The sequence below is a fragment of the Sus scrofa genome, chromosome 1 (genome assembly GCF_054392235.1).
Source record: "Sus scrofa isolate SSC_HxYL_T2T_F1_AM1 chromosome 1, Sscrofa_HxYL_maternal_Yorkshire_Landrace_v2.0, whole genome shotgun sequence".
Taxonomy (NCBI): domain Eukaryota; kingdom Metazoa; phylum Chordata; class Mammalia; order Artiodactyla; family Suidae; genus Sus; species Sus scrofa.
This window is the reverse complement of record NC_139383.1, coordinates 39,309,992-39,331,191: the sequence shown is the minus strand read 5'-3', so window position 1 is coordinate 39,331,191 and position 21,200 is coordinate 39,309,992. Positions and strand designations below refer to the sequence as shown.

General features: G+C 35.5%; 1 protein-coding gene and 1 long non-coding RNA gene across 52 annotated transcripts in view; one reads left to right on the top strand and one right to left on the bottom strand.

Annotated features, from left to right (window-relative positions):
* The window catches only part of LOC110260190 (uncharacterized), a 56,183-nt gene extending 50,548 nt beyond the window's left edge, over nt 1-5,635 (top strand). For both annotated transcript variants that reach the window (XR_014804751.1, XR_002343036.2), the window contains one exon: nt 5,237-5,635. This is a non-coding gene — a long non-coding RNA (uncharacterized LOC110260190). The remainder of the gene's footprint in view (nt 1-5,236) is intronic.
* TRDN (triadin) overlaps nt 1-21,200 on the bottom strand; it is a 386,488-nt gene that overhangs the window by 261,699 nt on the left and 103,589 nt on the right. For 45 of the 50 annotated variants that reach the window (XM_084957615.1, XM_084957622.1, XM_084957696.1 and 42 more), the window contains 3 exons: nt 14,131-14,184; nt 10,604-10,663; nt 1,371-1,553 (listed from right to left, as the gene is read on the bottom strand). In XM_084957615.1, the coding sequence (XP_084813741.1) occupies nt 1,371-1,553; nt 10,604-10,663; nt 14,131-14,184 (297 nt within the window). The remainder of the gene's footprint in view (nt 1-1,370; nt 1,554-10,603; nt 10,664-14,130; nt 14,185-21,200) is intronic. The other 5 variants (XM_084957814.1, XM_084957829.1, XM_084957859.1 and 2 more) reach the window with 1 other exon arrangement.

Genomic DNA, 21,200 nt, shown 5'->3' with positions numbered 1-21,200 from the left:
TTCAAAGAAAAAAATGCAAGAGTGGGTTGCAAAGACAAATACCATATGATTTTCCTTGTGCGTGGATCTAAAAAAAAAAAAGTGTGGCTTGCAAATTTCATGTCTTGTACCTTATAATGGGGGAACTTATTTTCAGTTCTACTGCCACATAGCTTACTCAGTAACAAAGTTTTTAACTGTTTCAATGAAAATCTTATAAAATCCAATCTTTAAGTTTAGTCCTCAAATAAAATTACTAAAATTACCAGAATAAAGAAAATTCTTATTTTGCAACATGCCTAAAAAAACCTTTATAAGAATAGTCCATTCAGAGCAGATCCCACATTCGGTTATGGGGAAGCTCAGGACTATGTAGCCACCTAGATCCAGAAGTAGATTTAGGGAAGGAAAGAGTCAATAAGGGACCAGAGATGTGGGACAATCAGATAGCTGATCTCTTAAATGCAATCTGTTTATGTTTACAAGCACCTTTCCTTAAAGAATTACCAGTTGACACTCCAGCTCCCATTTAAGTATTCTATTTCTGTGAAGTAGGGGTATAAGTTTGAAGTCACTCTTATTGAAGAACAGCCCAATATGTCTTTCACAATATGAAAGAAAACTTTCAAGAGTTTTATAAAGGCATACATTTAGTCATTGGACAAATTAGATTTAATAATTCAACATAGTTCTAATTTATGTGCTCTTGTAGAGGTACAATAATATATGGATGATTTTTAATGATATTTATTTGATATGATTTGAACCTTCACATCTTAATAAACTCCTTGAGAATTGTCATTTTTCCTGGATTGCTATTCCTCAGAGAGTATAGAAAGGACAGGGTATGTGTCCTTCTAATAACTTCAGATAGCTCAAATCTTCTTTTAAAAATATTTCAAAATAGGAGTTCCCATTGTGGCACAGCAAAAATGAATCTGATGTATCCATGAGGATGTGGGTTCGATCCCTGGCCTCGCTCAGTGAGTCAGGGGATCCGGTGTTGCTATAAGCTGTGGTGTAGGTCAGAAACATGGTTAGGACCCTATGTTGCTGTGGCTGTGGTGTAGGCCAGCAGCTATAGTTCCGATTCAAGTCCCAGCCTGGGAACTTCTACATGCCACGGATGCGGCCCTAAAAAAAAAAAAAAAAAAAAAAAAAAAAAAAAAAAATTAAAATATAACTTTAGATACATGAACACATTTCAGTATTTCCTTAAATAAATTTTAATCTCCAAATTATTGTATTTCCTTTCAGATATATTCACTTATACAAGTCTTTTACTCCCATTTGAAGTCTGCTCTTGGTCTTTTTCAGTAACTAATTTTACTGCATCTGCTTCTTGCCCAACATTCTCTTAGAGCCTCTGGCCGCCTCCTCTGAATGTTTACCTTTCTGTTCATGCTTGGACAGAGCTGCAGCATCTTTCTCATCCTTCCCTTTGGGTTTAGGGGATGGTTTCTGTGCGTCTTTTATTTTTGCAGCTGTTTGCTTCACTTTCTCCTGTTTCCCACCTTTCACTTCCTTTTTACTCTTTTCTTCAGCCTTTTCTTTAGTCTTAGTTTTCTTCTCTTCTGTATGGAGTTAAAGAAAAGTTGAATTATATTTCTTTTTTTTAAACCAATGCAGCATTTGGATTCTTCAGGGGATGTATATACAGATATGTTTAGTGGAAGGCAAGGCTCATACCAAAGAGCCTGATAAAACAGACTTTTTTTTTGCTTTTTAGGGCCACACCCTTGGCATATAGAAATATGGAAGTTCCCAGGCTAGGGGTTGAATCAGAGCTACAGCTCTGCGACCTACACCACAGTCGACATGTCAACAGCAGATCTCCAACTCAGTGAACTCCCCAACCCACTGAGCAAGCCAGGGGTTGAACCCGCATCCTCATGGTTACTAGTCGGATTCGTTTCCACTATACCACAGTGAGATCTCCCTAAGAGACCTTTTAAAAGGATTTGATCCCTTTGTTTCACAATTGAAATATCTTAGAAGTCACTCAAGAAGCCAAATCATCAACACAGTATTTGTTAAAGATAGCTATGAGGAATGAAAATGTAAAATTATTTGCACTGGTAATGACTAATGGAAACAAAACAAAATCCATTAAAGGCTAACTCGGAGACATTCAGTTTCTAATGATTTGACTTCAAAGAGATGGAAAGAAAGCAGAAATTGGGATACTGGCTCCTGACTATCTTAAGCCAAAAATAATAATTCAAATGACTTTTAAGGACCTTAAATACATCCTAGTAAACAGAAAGGGCAAGAATTATAATGTATACTTGGATAAATGTGAATTATGATATATATACATATGTATGCTATACACACATATTTTTTTTTTTTTTTTTTTTTTGTCTTTTTGACTTTTCTAGGGCACCTCCCATGGCATATGGAGGTTCCCAGGCTAGGGGTTGAATCAGAGCTGTAGCCCCCGGCCTACGCCAGAGCCACAGCAACGCAGGATCTGAGCCGAGTCTGTGACCTACACCACAGCTCACAGCAACACCGGATCCTTAACCCACTGAGCAAGGCCAGGGATTGAACCCGCAACATCATGGTTCCTAGTAGGATTCGTTAACCACTGATCCACAACGAGAACTCCAATACATATTCTTAATTTGATATTATTATGTATATTTGGGGGGGGACTGGGAATGTGAACTAATCAGTCTGTGAATCTTTCAATTATTTTTAAAAAGCAATAATAATATAGGACACATTTGTGGAAAGTATTTATAACAGATGCTGTGTATTGGACATTATTCTAAGGGATCACATGTAATTACTAGACATCACCTTAAGTCTACTACTGTGTTGGATCCTCTCATGTCATTTGCCCACGTATTGGATAGCCTCTATTGTCACTCAAGTTAAAGAATTTTATGAAAATATTCTGATTAAGTTTTTGGACTTTAGTACACTAAACAATTATTTGACACTAAGATAGGATAATATTATGAAGTATTACAGAGAGAAGAATGATAATGATAATACCTGAGGATGGTAAAACCAAAATCATCTGTGGTACTGCATTTGATTGAACAGACCAACATCTCCCCAAGCACTGTACCTCAGAAACTTTGCAGGGAGATATTGATGCTCTGTTAAGGATGGAGAGATATTTCTATGATCAAATAAATTCAGAAACACTAAGCTAAACTGGTTTCTTTACTATGAAATTTCTTAAATCCAAAACATATTAAGAATCTTCAAGGAGAAGGTTATGCTATCAACTATTTCCCAAAGTTACCTGACCATAAATTCTCATAGGAAAATCACCCAATATTCCACAAACTTCTAACATCTTTGTGGCTTCTGTGACTACAACCAATTGGGGGTTTTCTTCCTCTCCCTTTAAACCTTTTCTAAATTTCCTATGCTGGTTTCTGCTATGACTTTAAATCAGCATCATTCCAAAACCCCACACCAATATATTTATTAGTTTTTGCCTAAAGAGAAAGTTCCTCTGAGATGGCCAACAGCACCTCAGACTTGTACAACTCATATATACATATAACCTAACATACCCTTCCAGAGAGCCTGTTATGGCCTGGACTCGAAGCTGGTTGCCAGAGTTCTAAAGATAAGATAATATTGCTATCTGAGGAAAGTTGAGTACAGGATTTTAAAACCCTGTAATATCTGGCTTCATCCACTATCAGTATTTTTCCTACAGTGTGGAAAAACCTCCAATAGATTACATTTTTTTTTAAGAATGTCTCATGTATTTTCCAGGCTGTTTTTTTATTTTTAATATTTTCCACACATATAAATCCCTTTGTACATAATCGTTGTCCACATATCTGTCTTTTCTATCAGACAGAGAGCAACTTGAGGATAGGAACTATGCTATTCATTTTTATAGCATCATAACATCTATATCAGAATGCTTATTTCAGAGAAAGCAAAGAATAATTGTTTGTGAATGAATAATTTTGATCAAGAAAACAACTGAAATTCTCTTGTGGCACAGCCAGTTAAGTGGCTCCAGCATTGTTACTGCAGTGACTTGGGTTGCTGCTATGGTACAGGCTCAATCCCAGGCCCAGGAATTTTCACATATTGTGAGCATGGCCAAAAAATAAATAAATAAATAAAACAATAAATGTTTAACCATATTCATATCATGTGTAAAATATAGTGACATAGAGACTGCATGTGTAGATATGTGTTTAGGAATGGACTTGACAAAACCTGGAAAATTTGCTGACTGGTTTTTTGTTTATACCTTTTTTGTGTGTGATTGTTATTTTGGTTACCCTATTCACATCTTACAGGTAGAAGGTGATTTAACCATAGCTTTGTACTATGAAATTAAAGATATGTGAAACTGAGACATACCTTTAGTGCCATTATAATTTATAAGTGAGCAAAGGTAATTTTCTTAAACAAAGACTGCATCTAAAACCAATTCATTTTATCACTTTTTAAAAATATTAAATAATTAAAAATTCCCTATTTATTGTTAGATATTTTCAGTTGATCTTCATCTTTGAAACAGATAATACTGTCTCACCTTAAAAGCAAAAATGGATGAGAATTCAACAACAATGTGCATATAATGTAAAAAATACCATAAAGCAACACCCAAATTTATTTTTATCAAACTGGGTAGGTGTTCTCAAATATTGTGCCAAAATACTTTTCCTGATTTTTCTCAAAAATAATTTGAATGACATTTGCACTTAGGATTCATTATGGAACAAAAAAGTAAAAAATATTGTCATGTTCAAATCACCCAGCTCAATTTGGGAAGACACTTAATTTATGATTTCTGTCAAATATAAAACAAAATGGTCTTATCAAAGGAATAACATTAGCATAATCAATCTAATTTTGGAATTAGCAATACCCACTAGTATCTATACCAGAATCAAAATGTCTTCAGTCAAGGTACGGAAACCACATTACCCAATTACTAACATACTATAAATTTTTGGAGTTAGGAAATAATCCATTTCAACTTTCATTCATTAAAGAACTGCCAACTGCTTAACTTTTTTCTCTCCCTCTCTCACTTACATTCTTATATTCTAATTTAAATATCTGTGATTTTTGGCAGGCCAGGCTGCCTCAAGATGGCCCCCAATGATTGCCACCTTCTGGTATCCATACCCTTGTATAATCCTCTCCCCTGGAACATGGGCTGGCTTAGGAATTTGCTGCTAACCAACAGTATGTGGTTTCCATGATTAGTTTATACAAAATTGGTATTTCTGTCTTGCTAGCTGATTCTCTCCCTTGCTAGGTTTGATGAAGCCAGCAATCATATTAGTGAAGACTCATCTGGCAAGAACTGAGGATGGCCTCCTGCCAACAGCCAGAAAGAACTGAGACTCTCATTCACCAAACCATGAGGAGCTGAATCTTGTCAACAATCATTTAAATGAACTTGGAAGTAGTCCTTCCCCAGCTGAGCCTTCAGATGGGACTGCAGCCCTGTCCAACACATTGATGGCAGTCTTGTGAGAATATTAAGAGCAGAAGACTGAGCTAATCCATGCCCAGATTCTTGGCCTACAGAGACTGTGAGATAATAAATGTGTGCTGACTTAAGTCTCTAAATTTGTGGTAAAATTTTACACATCAAGAAATCACTAATTAGGTATTAAATAAATATTTGTTAAATAAATGATTAATACCTGAAGAATTTTATTATCTTTGGAAAGAATACTTTATTTATACACAGTTCACTTGGGGTTTTGTCTTAGCCCAATTACATACTAGAGTTTTATAATCTGGCCAAATTGTTTTCTCTCTCTGGAGGTAAGTTTCTTCATCTGTTAAATTAGGTAATTAATTGGGATAATCTCTAACTAACATCCTTACTAGCTTTAAGTTTCAATTCATCCATTTTAACTTCAATAAAATACTTGGTTAACTCATGAAAAAACTTAGTAAACAATATATTTCCCTCAGATACCTAATTATTTTACACTGTGTATATAAACACATGAAACTTTGAAAATAGATTGAAATTTTTATCTAAATGCTAGTCTTTTGAAAATACTACATTGAGATTACTAATATATATATGGAGTTCTCGTCATGGCACAGTGGATTACGAATCCAACTAGGAACCATGAGGTTATGGGTTCAATCCCTGGCCCTGCTCAGTGGGTTAACGATCTGGCATGGCTGTGGGCTGTGCTGTAGGTCACAGACGTGGCTCGGATCCTGCATTGCTGTGGCTCTGGCATAGGCCAGTGGCTACAGATCCAATTAGACCCCTAGCCTGGGAACCTCCATAAGCCGCGGGAGTGGCCCTAGAAAAGTCAAAAAGACAAAAAAATAAAATAAAATATAAAATAAAATAAAATATAGCAATCACAAAAAACCTATATTTTAAAATATGAAGAGGGAGGAGGAAGTTAAATGGATGAGTAAGAGGACAGAGAACTCACCTGTCCCACAAACACATCAAAAATACATGTACATGTGAGCAATTCTCATTGAAAACAAATGGGAAACTGGCAGGGAGACTCTTTTTACAACCAAGGCTGTGAAGAAAGATCCACATGAAATCAGGTAGGAAGGGAAGGGAAGCAATTAGGTCAAGACCTACACTTCTAGGAGGGGGCACAGAAGAGGACACTGGCTGGGAGATTCCCTGCTGGGGAATGAGCAGTTTGAAACATATATTGGCCACCTCTGTCCTGGGGTCTGACACCAGGAGTATGAGTTTCCCTAGCTGGTTTGAAAACCAGTGGGACTGAGAGCAGGGCTGTAAGAAACCTAGATTCTGCTTGGAAGGACCACATACATGCTTGCTTGCTTCTAAAATAAAACAGAGGAAGCAGATTGAACTGCCCAGGATTCTAGCTGGTTTCCAGCAACCTCCCCAGCTTGTGCTCCAGCCTAAGATGAGCACCTGCTCTGACCATGCTTGCTCTGCAGTGCAGTTCCACACCAGGGCAAAGGCTGAGAATGCAGTTATAAAGGATAGAGCTGGCTCATCTGAATGGGGTAAGGACAGGCATTACAGGCACTTATGGAGGCAGCAGAAAAAGAATGGACCAGAATTCTGACTGGTGCTAGGACTACTCCAATTCATACCCTGAACAATGCTGAGCACATACTCCAGCCCTTTTTGCTCTAGCACTGCTCCATTCTGGGCTGAAGGTGCCAGTGCTGGAAAGGAGAACATACAGTCAGAGGAAACAGAGCCAACTCAGTCCCAAATATCAGGGCTTCTCCACCAGTAACTTGGGGCCTGATCATGCCCCCAGTAGCATGGTGCCAGCCAATGCACAGAGGAGAAGACAGGCTCACATCTGACTCTGGCCCTAGACCCTCCATCTCCAGCCCCACATCCTATCATGGTAAGAGCTTCTGGTACATCATGGGGAAAGATAAGACTCATGTTCACATAAGATCCAGCCCTCCCACCAAAGCCATAGGGCACATACAGTCTAAAAATACACTCCCACACAAGGACATCCCTTCAAGACTGGGATAGCTAGCTGTTTCACCTAACTTTAGAGAGACAGAGAAAGTTAAACAAAATGAGAAGACAGGGGAATTTGTTTTAAATGAAAGAATAAGAAAAAATCTCTAAACAACTAATAAATCAGAGATAAATAGTACCAGCTAAAGAGTTCAAAGCATTAGTAATAAGAATGCTAACTGAATTAGTGAAAAGAATAGATGAACACCATGATAATTTTCACAAGTAACTAGAAAGTATAAAAAGAACCAATCAGAACTGAAGAATAAGTGAAATGAAAAACACTAGAAGGAATTAACAACTGTTGAGGCGATACAGAAGAACACGTAAGTGATCTGGGAAATAATTGCAATCACCCAATTAGAATAGCAACAAGAAAAAAATTTTTAATGAGGATAGTTTAAGGGAGTTCTGAGACCACATTGAGCATACCAACATTCACATTATATGGGTTCTAAAAGGAGAAGAGAGAGAGAAAAGGGTCAAAAATGTATTTGAGGACACTATGGCTGAAAACTTCCTGAATCTGAAGAAGGACATCAGATATTCAGCTACAGGAAGTACAGAGGATCTCAAACAAGATGAACCCAAACAAACCCACACCAAGACATAATTAAAATGAAAAATGTTAAAGATAAAAAGAAAATTCTAAAGGCAGTAAGAGAAAAACAAAGAGTCATATACAAGGGAATACCTATAAGGCTTTTTTCTGCAGAAATTTTGCAGGCCAGAAGAGAATGGCCTGATATATCCAAAGTGCTGAAAGTGAAAAACCTACAACCTAGAATAGTCTATCTAGCAAGATTATCACTTAGAAATGAAGGAGAGATACAGAACTTTTCAGTAAAGCAAAAACTAAAACAGTTCAAAACTGAGCAAGCCCTAAAAGAAGTGTTAAAGGGCCTTCCCTAAGTGGAAAAGAAAAAGCTAACAGGAAATAATAATCTGTAGGAAAGGAAAAATCCCACTAATAAAGGCAAATATATAGGAAAGGCTGTGGATCCACCACTTACATAAGCTAGTACAAAGATTAAAAGACAAAAAAATTATAAAATCAATTCTAACTATAATAAACGGTTAAGGTATAAACATGATGTAAAATATAACATCAAAGAGACAAAATATGGGGGATTCGCAGATACAGAGGACAAATTAAAGGTTATCAGGAGGAGGGGCAAGATAGTGGTAAGGGAGTAAGAAGTACAAACTATTATGTATAAAATAAATAAGCTATATGGATATTACATACAACACAGGAATACAGACAATATTTTATAATAATTTTAAATGGAGCATAATCTATGAAAATTCTGAATCATTGTACACTTGAAACTAATATTTTAAATCAACAATACCTCAATAAAAAAGTATAAAATTAAAAAATATATATAAAAATATAAAAAATACAAATATTGTATGATATCACTTATAAATGGAATCTAAAAAATAATACAAATGAACTTATTTACAAAACAGAAATAGATTCATAGGGATAGAAAACAAACAATAGTTACCAATAGGGAAGGGAGAGGAGGGATAAATTAGGAGTATGAGTTTAACAGATACACACAACTGAATATAAGCCAGATAAACGACTATTTACAGTATAGCACAGGGAACTATAGTCAATATCTTATAATAACCTATAATGGAAAAGAATTGGAAAAAATTATCTATAGATATTTAACTGAATTGCTTTGCTGTACATCTAAAACTCACACAATTATACTTCCATAATGTATATATACACATAAATAAAATATGAGGAAGAAATTTAAATTTAGTAGATAAGACTGAACAATCAGAATCTATACTTTTCTAACATCAAACAACTTGTTGATGAATTAAAAATAATGCAGTCTTATAAAGTTTATAACGTTACATTGATATTCTAACTGATTTTTTTTGATGTATCATCCAGACAGGTTAGGCCCTCAATGGTTTAAAATACTGATTGATGTGAATGCATTACCCTTCTGGAAAAAAAGAAATCCTCACTTTAGTGCTATAAAATTAAACTCAAGGAGTAATACTGGCCAAAACTGTAAACCAGATATGTTGTACTGGTTTCTTATTGGTATTGTAACTACTGTTAGGTTCATCCCGGGAAAAACAAGACTTAGCTCTAGGCTCTCGCCCAGCTCCTGGAGAGACATGACTAAGACGTGACTAAGTCTTCCTGAAATCATGTGATCCAATCTTAAAGACTACCTCACCCAGGAGAATGTCTAAACTTCTGATCATATCCTACTAACAATTCTCCCAAACTGATTGGTCTATTCCTTTTCACCCTAATTACATAAGAAATGGCCAATCAGCTTCCACACAGAAACCCCCTTTTCTTGGCACTCACACATAACCTCCCTCCTTGAACGGCTGGCTGCTGACCTTGCTTTGTGAGTCAGCCTGGCAGTATCCCTACTAATGAAGTCTTTTATGCATGAACTCCGGTCTTGTGGTCTTGTCCTTTCGGCCGACCTTACAACTACCACATACTTAGCTGCTTAGCCCAACAACCATTTAATATCTCCTAGTTTTCTGATTCAAAAGTCTTACACAATGTGTCTCAAATGGGTTTTCTGCTTAGGGTCCACAATGCTAAAATCAAGCTGTTGATAGGCCTGCATTTCTTACTAGATGCTCTGGGGAAGAGTTGGCTTCCACACTCATTCAACATAATGGCAGATTCATTCCCTTCTAATGCTCTCCATGTGCCTCCCTCAATTTTCAAGCCAGTAATGGAAGGGCAAGTCCTTTTCACATTTCAAATCTTTATTTTTCTTATGCCATTTCTCTATGCTTTTAAAGGTTCATGAGATTACACTGAGCCCACCTGGATAATCCAGGATAATCTCCGTATTTTAGCTTCACCTTAACTACTTCTGCAAACTCCTTTTTGTCAGGTAATATAGCCAAGGGGATGACGGCAGGGGTAAAGGTCACGGGGGCCAAAATTGTGCCCACCACATTTGGGCCAGTTCTTCATTTTTGTCTCACATTTGGTGATGCTCTATTATTTAAAGTATTCGGATTTATTATTCTTTTAGATATTCAATTTTAAATGTAAGGCTAAATTAATTTACACATAAAGGAAATGTTGAATGCATACAATCATCCAGCTATCTCTTGTCCAAAATATAATCTTTTAAAGTAAAACATGTGATTTACCTTTTGCCACTGTCTTTGTTTCTGGTTTTTCTTTTTTCTCAATTTTTTCCTTGTGAGTTGCTTAAACAGAAAATTTTATATTATTAAACATTTTTAACAGATTTCAAGAGCAAGCTTTTTCTTGACCTCAATTTATAGCCAACAAAATCATAAACTAGTTTGAAGATTGATGACACTAATGAGCCAAATTCAGGAATAAAAAATTACAAATTTAATTACAACTGTATAAAACTTAATTTAAAAGCCTTGGCATTAATACTTAGAAAGTATATTGAAAGCTAGTCTCACCCTCCTGTTGAAAGTTATCATTCTAAATAGAATTTTAGAATAATAGTTTTCAGGAAAGACAAAATGAGAGAGTAATTTTAAAAGAATTTGTCAAAAGACACTTCATTTTATCAGGAGGAAGCACTGTCTTTTCAATTAAAAGAAATAATTAAATCAGGATCAGATCTTTGATTAAGAACAATATTCGCACAACTGATGTTTAGGAACAGTTTCTCAGTATGAGGAACTGCCTTATGCACTGAGAAAATATTTAGCTCCCCTGGTCCCTGCTTACTAAATGGCCTTCACTCCGATGACATTTTAACAACCAAAATTTTTCCAAATACTCCCTAAAGGACAGGGTTTTTGGTTGAGAACCACCAACAGGATATAAAGCAATCATCAAAAATTACTGATTGACTGGCACAACACCGTAAATCAACTATACTTAAATTTAAAAAAATTTAAATAAAAAATTAAATTAAAAATTACTGATCAAACACAGCTTTTTAACTGAACATTATTTGACATGATACCTGAAACATTATACCTTCTTATTGCTTATGTAATAAATAAAACAATATGGGTCTATCATACTGACTTCTACTTACATAGCCTAGTAAAATCTTATGTCTCTCAATGACTTAAGTAAAGGAGTTCTGAGAAGTACAACAGCATGGGTAGGTTATTCTTATATTTCAAATATATTAAACTGTGGTTAGGTATTTTCCCAAATTATCTTACATTTTTCAATATTTACATACTATTTATTAGAGAATAATAATGAGGGTTGAAGAAGTTGTAGAAAATTAAATCATAAAAGAACTTTTAATTAAAACAATTGGCTTAAAGAAAAAGCCAAATTATTAGAGTACAAAATTGGAGCCCCAATTATTTTCATCTCTCTAACTCTCTATATAATAAGAACATTAATGTCTGTCAATTTTATTTATGGAAGGAAAAAATGTACTTAAAAATCTGTATTTTAAAATTGTTCTGTTAAAAGATAGTCTATGAATGGTTTCCCCAAAATTTTGGAGAGATGATGCAAGTTTCATAGAAAGCTTAGAGCACAATTCCAGTTGCAGACCACGTGACCTTGGCAGCTGCAGAGTTATCCACAGAGCAGTTGCCTTCTCCTCCAGGGTTTCAGCCTTTCCTCCTCAGCCTGCTGCACAGTCATCTCCACTACCATTTGGGGTTATGGGTAACAACTTGTACAGTGTTAGCTTAAAGAACTCTACACCAAGCCAAGCAGGGGGTACCATTCAGTCAAGGTCATCAGGCTATAGTATAGCATCTTATAAAAAGCAAACTCCTTTAATTGGTATAGAATAAATAAAAGGACATGATTAAGCATTTTGTTTCTGCTCTTTGATGTGCACAAATTTCCTTCAAATGTATAATTTAGGGGCAACAAATTCTCAGTGATTTTTTTAATGAAAAATATTCAACCATGGTCAAGGTTGAAAAAAAACAAGAAATATAAATTATTTTATTAGGTCAAGAGTCCACAGAACCTGATGCCAATAACTCTATATAAGTCTATACCAGGTAGGAAATGGAACCTGTTTCTAAAATAAAGAAGATGGCTGCATTGAAATTCATAAATATGATCACAAAGTAAACATTAATAAAATAACTATTTCATTCAAATTTTCAAATGTGATTTTAGAATAAAGAATGGGGAGTTCCCATCATGGCTCAGTGGAAATGAATCTGACTAGTATCCATGAGGATGCAGGTTTGATCCCCGGCCTCACTCAGTGAGTTAAGGAGCCAGCATTGCCATGAGCTGTGGTATAGGTCACAGACATGGCTTGGATCTGGTATGGCTGTGGCTGTGGTATAGGCCAGCAGCTACATCTCTGTTTTAATCACTAGCCTTGGAACCTCAATATGCCATGGGTGCAGCCCAAAAAAGACAAAAAGAAAAAGAAGAAGAATGAAACACATTTCAACTGATCTGATTCCTGAGCATTGTAAAACATTCTAGCTATATGAAATGTTTTACAATTAAGACAGGCTACGTATATTGTGGACACATAAATCAGCTGAAATCTAGCTTAAATAGCCTAGACATGATCCATTCTAAAACAAGAGAAAAATTTAGAGTTTTATTTTACATCATACATCAAAATAAATTTTGGATGAATGAAAGTTAAGTGTGAAATATGAACCCAATTTTTTTAATGTGAGGAATATTAGTAATTATTGAATTAATCTTCAGATGAAGACTCAAGAGCAGAAACACCAAAAGAAAACAACATACCTAGCCATATAAAAATTCAAGAATCAAAATACACTCATGCATATCACATATTTGTACTCGCACATGTTTATTCACACAGACAGAAACCCTTACATTAACTACAAAACTAAAATATATTTGTAAACATAATAGACCAGGGACATATACTTAAATGACACATACACATACCATCAGGAGAAATGGACATTGACTGTGAACAGTTACACAAGAAACGTGTATCACTAAAAAAATCACATTCTTCAACCCGCAAATAACAAGCAATTAAAAGATATAATGGAAGAAAATACCTCCATTTAAATACTACGCAACTTTTTTAAAGGAATGAAAGAAATATCTATTTACTGATATGGAAAGATCTTTAGGATATATTGTTTAATAAAGCCAGAACATAAAACATTTTAAATTTTGTGTAAAGACAGGGAGACACAACAATGCATAATGAAATCTGAAAAGATGCATTAAAAAGCTCATAAAAGTGCTTTACTGTGTGTATATGGGAGTTGATGAAATAGGATCAGAGGGTAGAAGCAAGGCAGTTTGAAGCTGTCATAAGGTATCTTCATGTGTTAAACAATAAGTGTGCATTGCCTATGCTAAACAAACAAATAACCCACTCCCCAAAATTTTATAAAGTCCAGTCTAGTAGGTAATCAAAGATTGCAAGCTAAAATAATGAAGTACACTTTCTTACCTGTTAAATTGGCAATTATTTTCTGAAATAATATCCTCATTGTTAGCTAAGCAATCTCAAAACTGCCAGGGGAGAAATTGATATATTTCTAGAAAGTAAATTAGTAACAGAGTTCAAGGAAGTCTTAAGTATTTTATTCCTTCAACCCAGAAATTATTCTTTTCAGATTCAATTCTAAGGAAAATTATCATAATTTTAAAAATAAATTAATTATCATCTAAAATCTGATATAAAGGAAAAAAGGGTCATACAGGGAGAGACCAATGTGTAAAAACAGCAATAAGAATTACTCCATACCTTTCTTTTCAGGTTTTTCTTTTTCTTTTGCTTTGTCTTTTTCTCTGTGTGTAACTGGAAAGAAACAGACATTTTTTCATTTAAAAAAAGAGAATGAATGATGAGAAGATCACATGGCAGTCTTTAAGGTCAAAAACTTAATCTAATGCCTTTGGAAATCTTTCTTTAACTACCATGAGGTTTTATATAGGTTTAAACAATAAGATAATTATAGATATTTTAAATTGCTATTTTTACTTTATAATCAAGGACAAACTTATCCAAAAGCAGGTTTGGTTACAAGGAATACCCTTCAGCTTTTCCAAATCTTTACCTTCAATTTAATGAGTTGGAAAGTTTTTAAAAATATGCCATGCTATATGGCAAAGAAGTACAGCTCAATATTGGAGAAAAACCAAAAATATGAAGACAAAAATACAGAGGTAATCTTCTGAATCTGAAGCAAAGAACGCTCAACCTAGGTAGTATATACTAATCTCCTACAGAAAAATTCCATGCTAAAAGTTTTTGAAAATACAGTAGGATAAGACAAGGATGACACGAAATTCTTTTCAAATAAACAAAATTTAATTCAATATGAGCTATGATTCAATTAATTAATATAGGAGGTCTCAAATTTAAGTCATATAATCATAACTCCTATTTATGGCACCTCCGATTCCAAGACAGAAACTTGCAACTCATCCAGGATTAATTTTATATTTTTCATTTTTGTTCATTTGCCAAGTTTTTTCAGCCCTTTCTTTTTAACATTCGTTTTACCTCTTTTCTTTTTTTGTTTGTTTGTTTTGGGCTGTGTCTACAGCATAAAGAAATTCCCTGGCCAGGGATGGAACCCGCACCACAAGACCCAAGCCACTGCAGACACAATACTGGTTACTTAACCCACTGCATCACAAGAGAAGTTCCTTGACCATCTTTTATGTAATATTACATTCCCCACCTATCATTTATTTACACAAAACTATAGGAAGAGAATCAGCTATGTGCTAAAGACTTCACTAGACAAGACAGACTTCATCCTTGATGTCAACAAGCTAATGGATGATGGATGCTAAACAAATAATTACAAAGGTAATTGCTATGAAGAAAATACTCAGGTGGCCTGTCAATGTACAAAATGAGATCTAATCTAGTCTGTGTGCTTAGGGAAGGTCCTTTGACAGAAATGACACTTAAGGTTGTGAAAAATGAGGACAAATTAACTTAGGGAATGGGAAGGAGAAAGGGAAAAGAGACTGTTTTAAAAGTTGGACTATGACGTCCTTCTTGGGCATATTATTATTATAAATTTTATTCAGTAATATTCTGAGTAGTGTCTTAAACCCTTAAAGTTAGATTATTGGAGTAGCCTTTCTAAAATAAAAATCTGATTATACCTTTGACTTCATACAAGTGTTAATATCTCCCTCATTGCTTAGCATGACATCTATCATAGGGCAGGCACTATATCAAACAGAAATGTTTTATTTTTCTAGTGATCTGACATTTGCTTATCAATCCAATCTTACCTACCAGGAATTTCCCCTTGACCTTTACATTCTAGTTATAACAAAATGCTTAGACTCCATAAACATACCATGTACACTCCTAATGCCTTTGCATCTCTGCCCCCTTATGACTTCCACCTAGAATTCCCATGCCCACATTTCCTCTGTTCCATGCAACCTTTCAGTCCCGGCTCTAATGCCTCTTCCTCTGTAAAGCGTTCCTTGATCTTGACTTATTTTATATGCCAGATGCTCCATGTGCATAATTCTAGCTTATCAATGAAGTAATAATACAACACTTGCTCATAAATCTGACTCCCCAGTAGGTGAACTCTCTTTGGGGCTAGGCCATATTATTTTATTTTTGTATCCTGGTTCATCACAGAGTGTCTGTCATATAGTGGACTCAAAATAGATATCTTGAACTAGAAAACTTCTAATACTGTAAGAAGAAAGATAATATAATATACAAGAATATTAGAATATTTATTATAAAATAAATATTTTCATCTTCTAATACAATTTTATTTATTTATGATGTGGTATAGGTATAATATACATTGTTTGCTTCCAATCATTTATATTTTTTTTACAATTTGTTAAATTTTCTTAAATAAATCCCAGTGAGAAACAGAAAGAAAAAAAACATATATCATCTAGATATTATTTTACCTTTCCAGCTTCAACAGTTATTCGGGACTTTCTAAGTTACTGTGTTCAACATAAAAATCTCACAAAATAAGAGGACATCGGTACTCACACAAGACCACAAGTAGCTTATTTTGGTTCCTTTGGATCACTATTAATTAAACTGAAAACCAAAAGAAAATCTTGGCAAAAACAAAGCCTCTTTTTAAAATTTCTCTAGGGGAAAGGAAGTTTGCATGAGATAAGCTGTGCTTTCGGAACCCTGATTGGCAAGACCCCCAGGAGGAAACCTAATCTGTGTCTCTGCCTCTGTGAAGGACCAGACCTCAGCCACCTCGGACAGCTGCTTGTCCATTCCACTAAAGGATTTTCCAATTGACGTGTGCACAGGCATAAATGGGAGAATTAATAAGAAATCAAAAGAGCAAGGGGGCTGAATTCAGACTCAAATTAGCATATTAACGCCTTGTTCCCATTACTCTGGGGAAATATCTGGTTCCTCGAAGGGTAAGTTTTGATTTATAAACACAGTCCCACATGCTGGAATTTCATTATCCTCCTCAGAAATGGAACCATAGCACTGCTTAGTGAAACAGCTGGAATCATGTGCTCTAGGGAGTTGTTCAAAATGGCAGATAGCCACTGAAGTTTCTTGGATGAAAACTTCAAACTTTGGCAAGACTAACTTAAACATCAAGTTTTGCAATTGCTTTTATCAGAACAATGCAACCATTAATAAATGCCCTGAGTCACCCTAAAATAAAATTAAAAAAATAATAATTTGTTGCAACTACATTTGCTCATACCCCAGAAGTTCTTCTTTCAAAAAAGTATCTTCTTTGTCACCAGCTCTGTTTGGCAAGTTATGTCTTAGCTAGGACCGTTTTAGCTCAGGACGAAATAAGCTTGTTGCACCTGCTAGAGCTTAATTTGTTTGTCATCCTTATTTACAAGAAACAAAAGTCCCTTCGGCATGCTGATAATTAAAAACAAATGGAATACACCAGTTGGAATGGCCCTGATGTTTGGCATAAGAGTTGGCATGGACCTGCTGTTTCTGCAGTTGCTCAGACTCTGACCTTTCCCTGACCAGAACATTCAGCTCAACTCAACTCCAAAGTGCATCTCTCACCCTCCCATATGTTCCCTCTTCAGCACTCTGCCAGCTGTGCTCTGTGCTTTCACAGCTCGTGGCCTGGCAACTTACTGGGCAGGCTATGTCCTTTTCTGAAGTGCATGAGCGCTCACAGTGTACCTGACCCTGGGTCCTTCATGGGCAAAGCACTCCCAAGGGGCCAAGCAGCAGGCATTCAAGGCCAGGTTGTCAAAATACTTTGCTCATCTCTCTGCTCTTAGTTCAAAACTCAAAAGGTTAGGCATCAAAAGCTTTAAAGTACTGACAGATATAGACTACTATGTTCTTCAACTGATGTTTAGCAAGATAATTTAATTAACCAAAACTCTGGAGCTCATACTTGACTTCAGAGCTACTGGATAGGACTAGTTTTGAGTGCCTAAAGCAAAAGGAATCAGATAGATAGGCAAGTAACCATTATACCCTTGTGAAAAACTATGGGGAGCACTGTTACTTGTGATAGATTTTGCTAATTTTTATGTTAATTAATTTCTCTGTTTCTCAGATTTCTGGCATTTCTGTTGTGGGAGGTAGTAACACTGAAGTGGTCTATAAATTTTAAGTAGGTCAACATAATAAATGGCTTCATAAAATTCATATATTCCCATGTTTCAACTCACCATTTTTTATGAAAGAGTAAGATACACATTCATTTTAAACCTATTAAAAAAAATTCTTTAGCCACTACTAAACCAAAATGTAGATATACTCTTGGTTAGTGTGTGTCTTGGTGCATGTTTCTCTCTCTCTCTTTTCTTTGGCAATTTAAATTTGCCAAATTTCCATTCTATGTTAGACAAAATGATCTGCACACGTTAAATGATAATGATGAACTCAACAGAAAAGCATTTTGAGTAGAGAAAACTTCTCAAAGATTATATTAATCATTCTTCTTAAAGGAAGAATTTATCATTTTTATTTCAATATAAGCACATAATTTTAGAGCTGGTAGGAACCTAACAGATAAATTAGCCTAAACTTCTTTGTCCACAGATAAGAAAATACAGCCTCATAAGTGTCCATGGCAAAGCAGAATAAGAACATAGTTATTAGATTGCTAAACTAGTACTCTTCCCCCAGGATTAAGCTGCCTTGTCTATCCCAGGTCCCAGGCAGACTTGTTCTTATGAGCCAGTGTGCTGATTAGATTCTCCAAGCACGTTATCTACAATCTCTCCTACAATAATGCACACACTTCTTTTTCACAATATAATTACATTTATGTATTAAAGTGAGATTAGGCAAATTACTTAAAATTACAAAGCTCATCTGACATATATGCTTTCAATAACAGGATAGTTGTTTGTTTTTTTTTTTTTTTAATTCTAAAGGCTTAGTTTTACTCTCAAATCTGATTTAATTGTCTGAGCATTTCCCCTTCACCTGGGGCTACATGGCCATAGTCAGAACCCTAATCACTTCCTCACAAGTAAACAATCACCATGGAGGAGGAGACACCTAGCTTTGAGTAGAGCCTTCTGTTCTCGTTTTCCAGGTTGATCTTTCCTAGCAACGAAGGAGGAAAAGAAAATATATTTTGTACTTTATGGAGTCAATCAAGTACAGCGGAGAGAAGACAAAAATAAGTTTATACAACACTGGCTGACTAAATTAATCTGTGGACTTTGAGAGCATTTTCATTAAGGGCTCCAGGATATGTAGATACATTTTAATGTCCTGTCCTCTTTGGCTTTTGAGCTTAATCTTCAGTTAAATGCCTTGCTAGCCTGTGATTCCAGTCCTATAATTGTTTCTCAGAAACAATTCTAAACCGTCAATTGGGATGATGGGTCTCTATTAACCCTTTTAGAAAATGTTCCTCTGACTCTGTGCATGTGATATTGCTGTGGGTTGAACTGTGTTACGAAGAAAAGATATGTCGACATTCTCCCCTCCAGTACACCAGAATGTGAACTTAATTGGAAATATGGTTTTAACAGAGGTAATCATGTTGAGATGAGGTCTCTAGGGTGGGTCCTAATCCAATATGACTGGTGTCCTTAGGAAAAGGGTACATGGAGACAAATATGCACCACAAGAAGAGTCAGAGATGTACTGTTTGAAGATAAAGGTACAGGCTGGAGTGATTCATCTACAAGCCAGTGCATTTGCCAGCAAACTACTGAAGCTGGAAAAAGCATGCAGACTCTTCCGCACAGCCCTCTGAAGGAACCAGTCCTGCTGAAACCTTGGCTTTGGACTTCAAGCCTCTATAACTGTGGGACAATATATCTCTGTTATTTTAAACCACCCAGTTTTTGGTATTTTCTTATAGCAACCCTAGGAAACTCATACTAACTCTAATCCCTGGGCCTCTTGTGTGTTCCTCTAACCAAGTTCCCACCTGGTTCCTTGATGACTGACTCCTGGCCTAGCTGTTATGTCTCCCATTTTAGGTTCCAGAGTCCACATCTAAAACTGAAACAAAGGCTCTGCCAGAAAACTGTGGTCAGACCTACCCAGCAACTGATGCAACCAGTTGTCTCCTCAAATGGCATCTCTTTGTGGAGTACTCACCACATAATGGTGAGACTGTGTATTTGTTCTATTTTTTTTTTTTTTTTTTTTTAAGATCCCGCGTTAGACTGTCTTATTTTTCTTTGTGTTCTTAGTGCCCAGGATGGTATTTGGCATAAAGTAAGTGCTGTGAATAAAATAACGTGAATTACTGCCTAATGGCGACAGCCAGTTTTTCTGTTTACCCTACCTGCCTTCCAGGACATCCCCATGCCTGTCAACTGGCTCCCTCAGATGTTACTACATGCCATTCATCAGCTCACACTTCTACTGTGCAAATTTCCTCCCTGAGGACAGTTCTTCACCCAAACTCTGACAACCCAAGTGGATAGAGCAGACACCTATTGCTCTGAATGCTTAAAAGGCCCTCTTTTTGTCTAGGAGCCACCCTAGAGAGACAAAATTCCCTCATCTTATTATGTATGTATCACTGGATTCTAGCATTTTCTGTTTGGTGAGTACACTGACATGTTTAATAGTTAAATAGACACCTAATGTTATCTGAAACTAACAATGAAATTTGCAACTGGAAAAAAAAGGCAATATACAATAAAAAAGTAACCATGTGGAGGAAAAAGTGTGGAAAAGTAAAATATAAATCATTATTTTTCTCTGGATAATTGAGTTTGGATTGTTTTTTCTTTCTTTTTTGGCATTTTCCAAATTGTCCAAATTAATATGTATTGCTTTAACCTATATTATTACATTATAAACTTATTGTGTTTCTAATTACATGTTACAGACAGTTTTAATATGGAGTTCACTATCAAATTCTTCAGCTGCCTCTGACCAAATTAATTTGAAATAACAATGGCCCAATTAAAGCTGCATAATTATATATATTTGAAAATAAACACAGAAATGTCAAAAGAAAAAGTTAACTATAGGAATCAAGTAGATAGTAACAAAATAGAGAAAATAAATGTTTTATTATTTCAATATATATTAAGTGTGTTTCATGTGTTTGGTACTTTGCTAGATGTTAGGATAATTTTTAATTTAACATAAGCACAAAAATTCAGAGCCTATAGGAATCTGAGAAACCACCAAGCCTGAAAGTCTTTGTTCATGGATAGGGAAACTCAGAATCATGTGTCAATGCCAACCTAGAACATATATGAAGACAAACACACTTCCGGCCCTTAGTGAGTTATAGCAATATTCCCACTAATAAAATTTGGTGTAAATGTGCTTTAAGTGATGAAGGCCAGGCTATAATAGTAGCATGGAGGAAGTACCTGAATGCCCACAGGGTGAGAGATGGCAAAGAAAGCCTATTT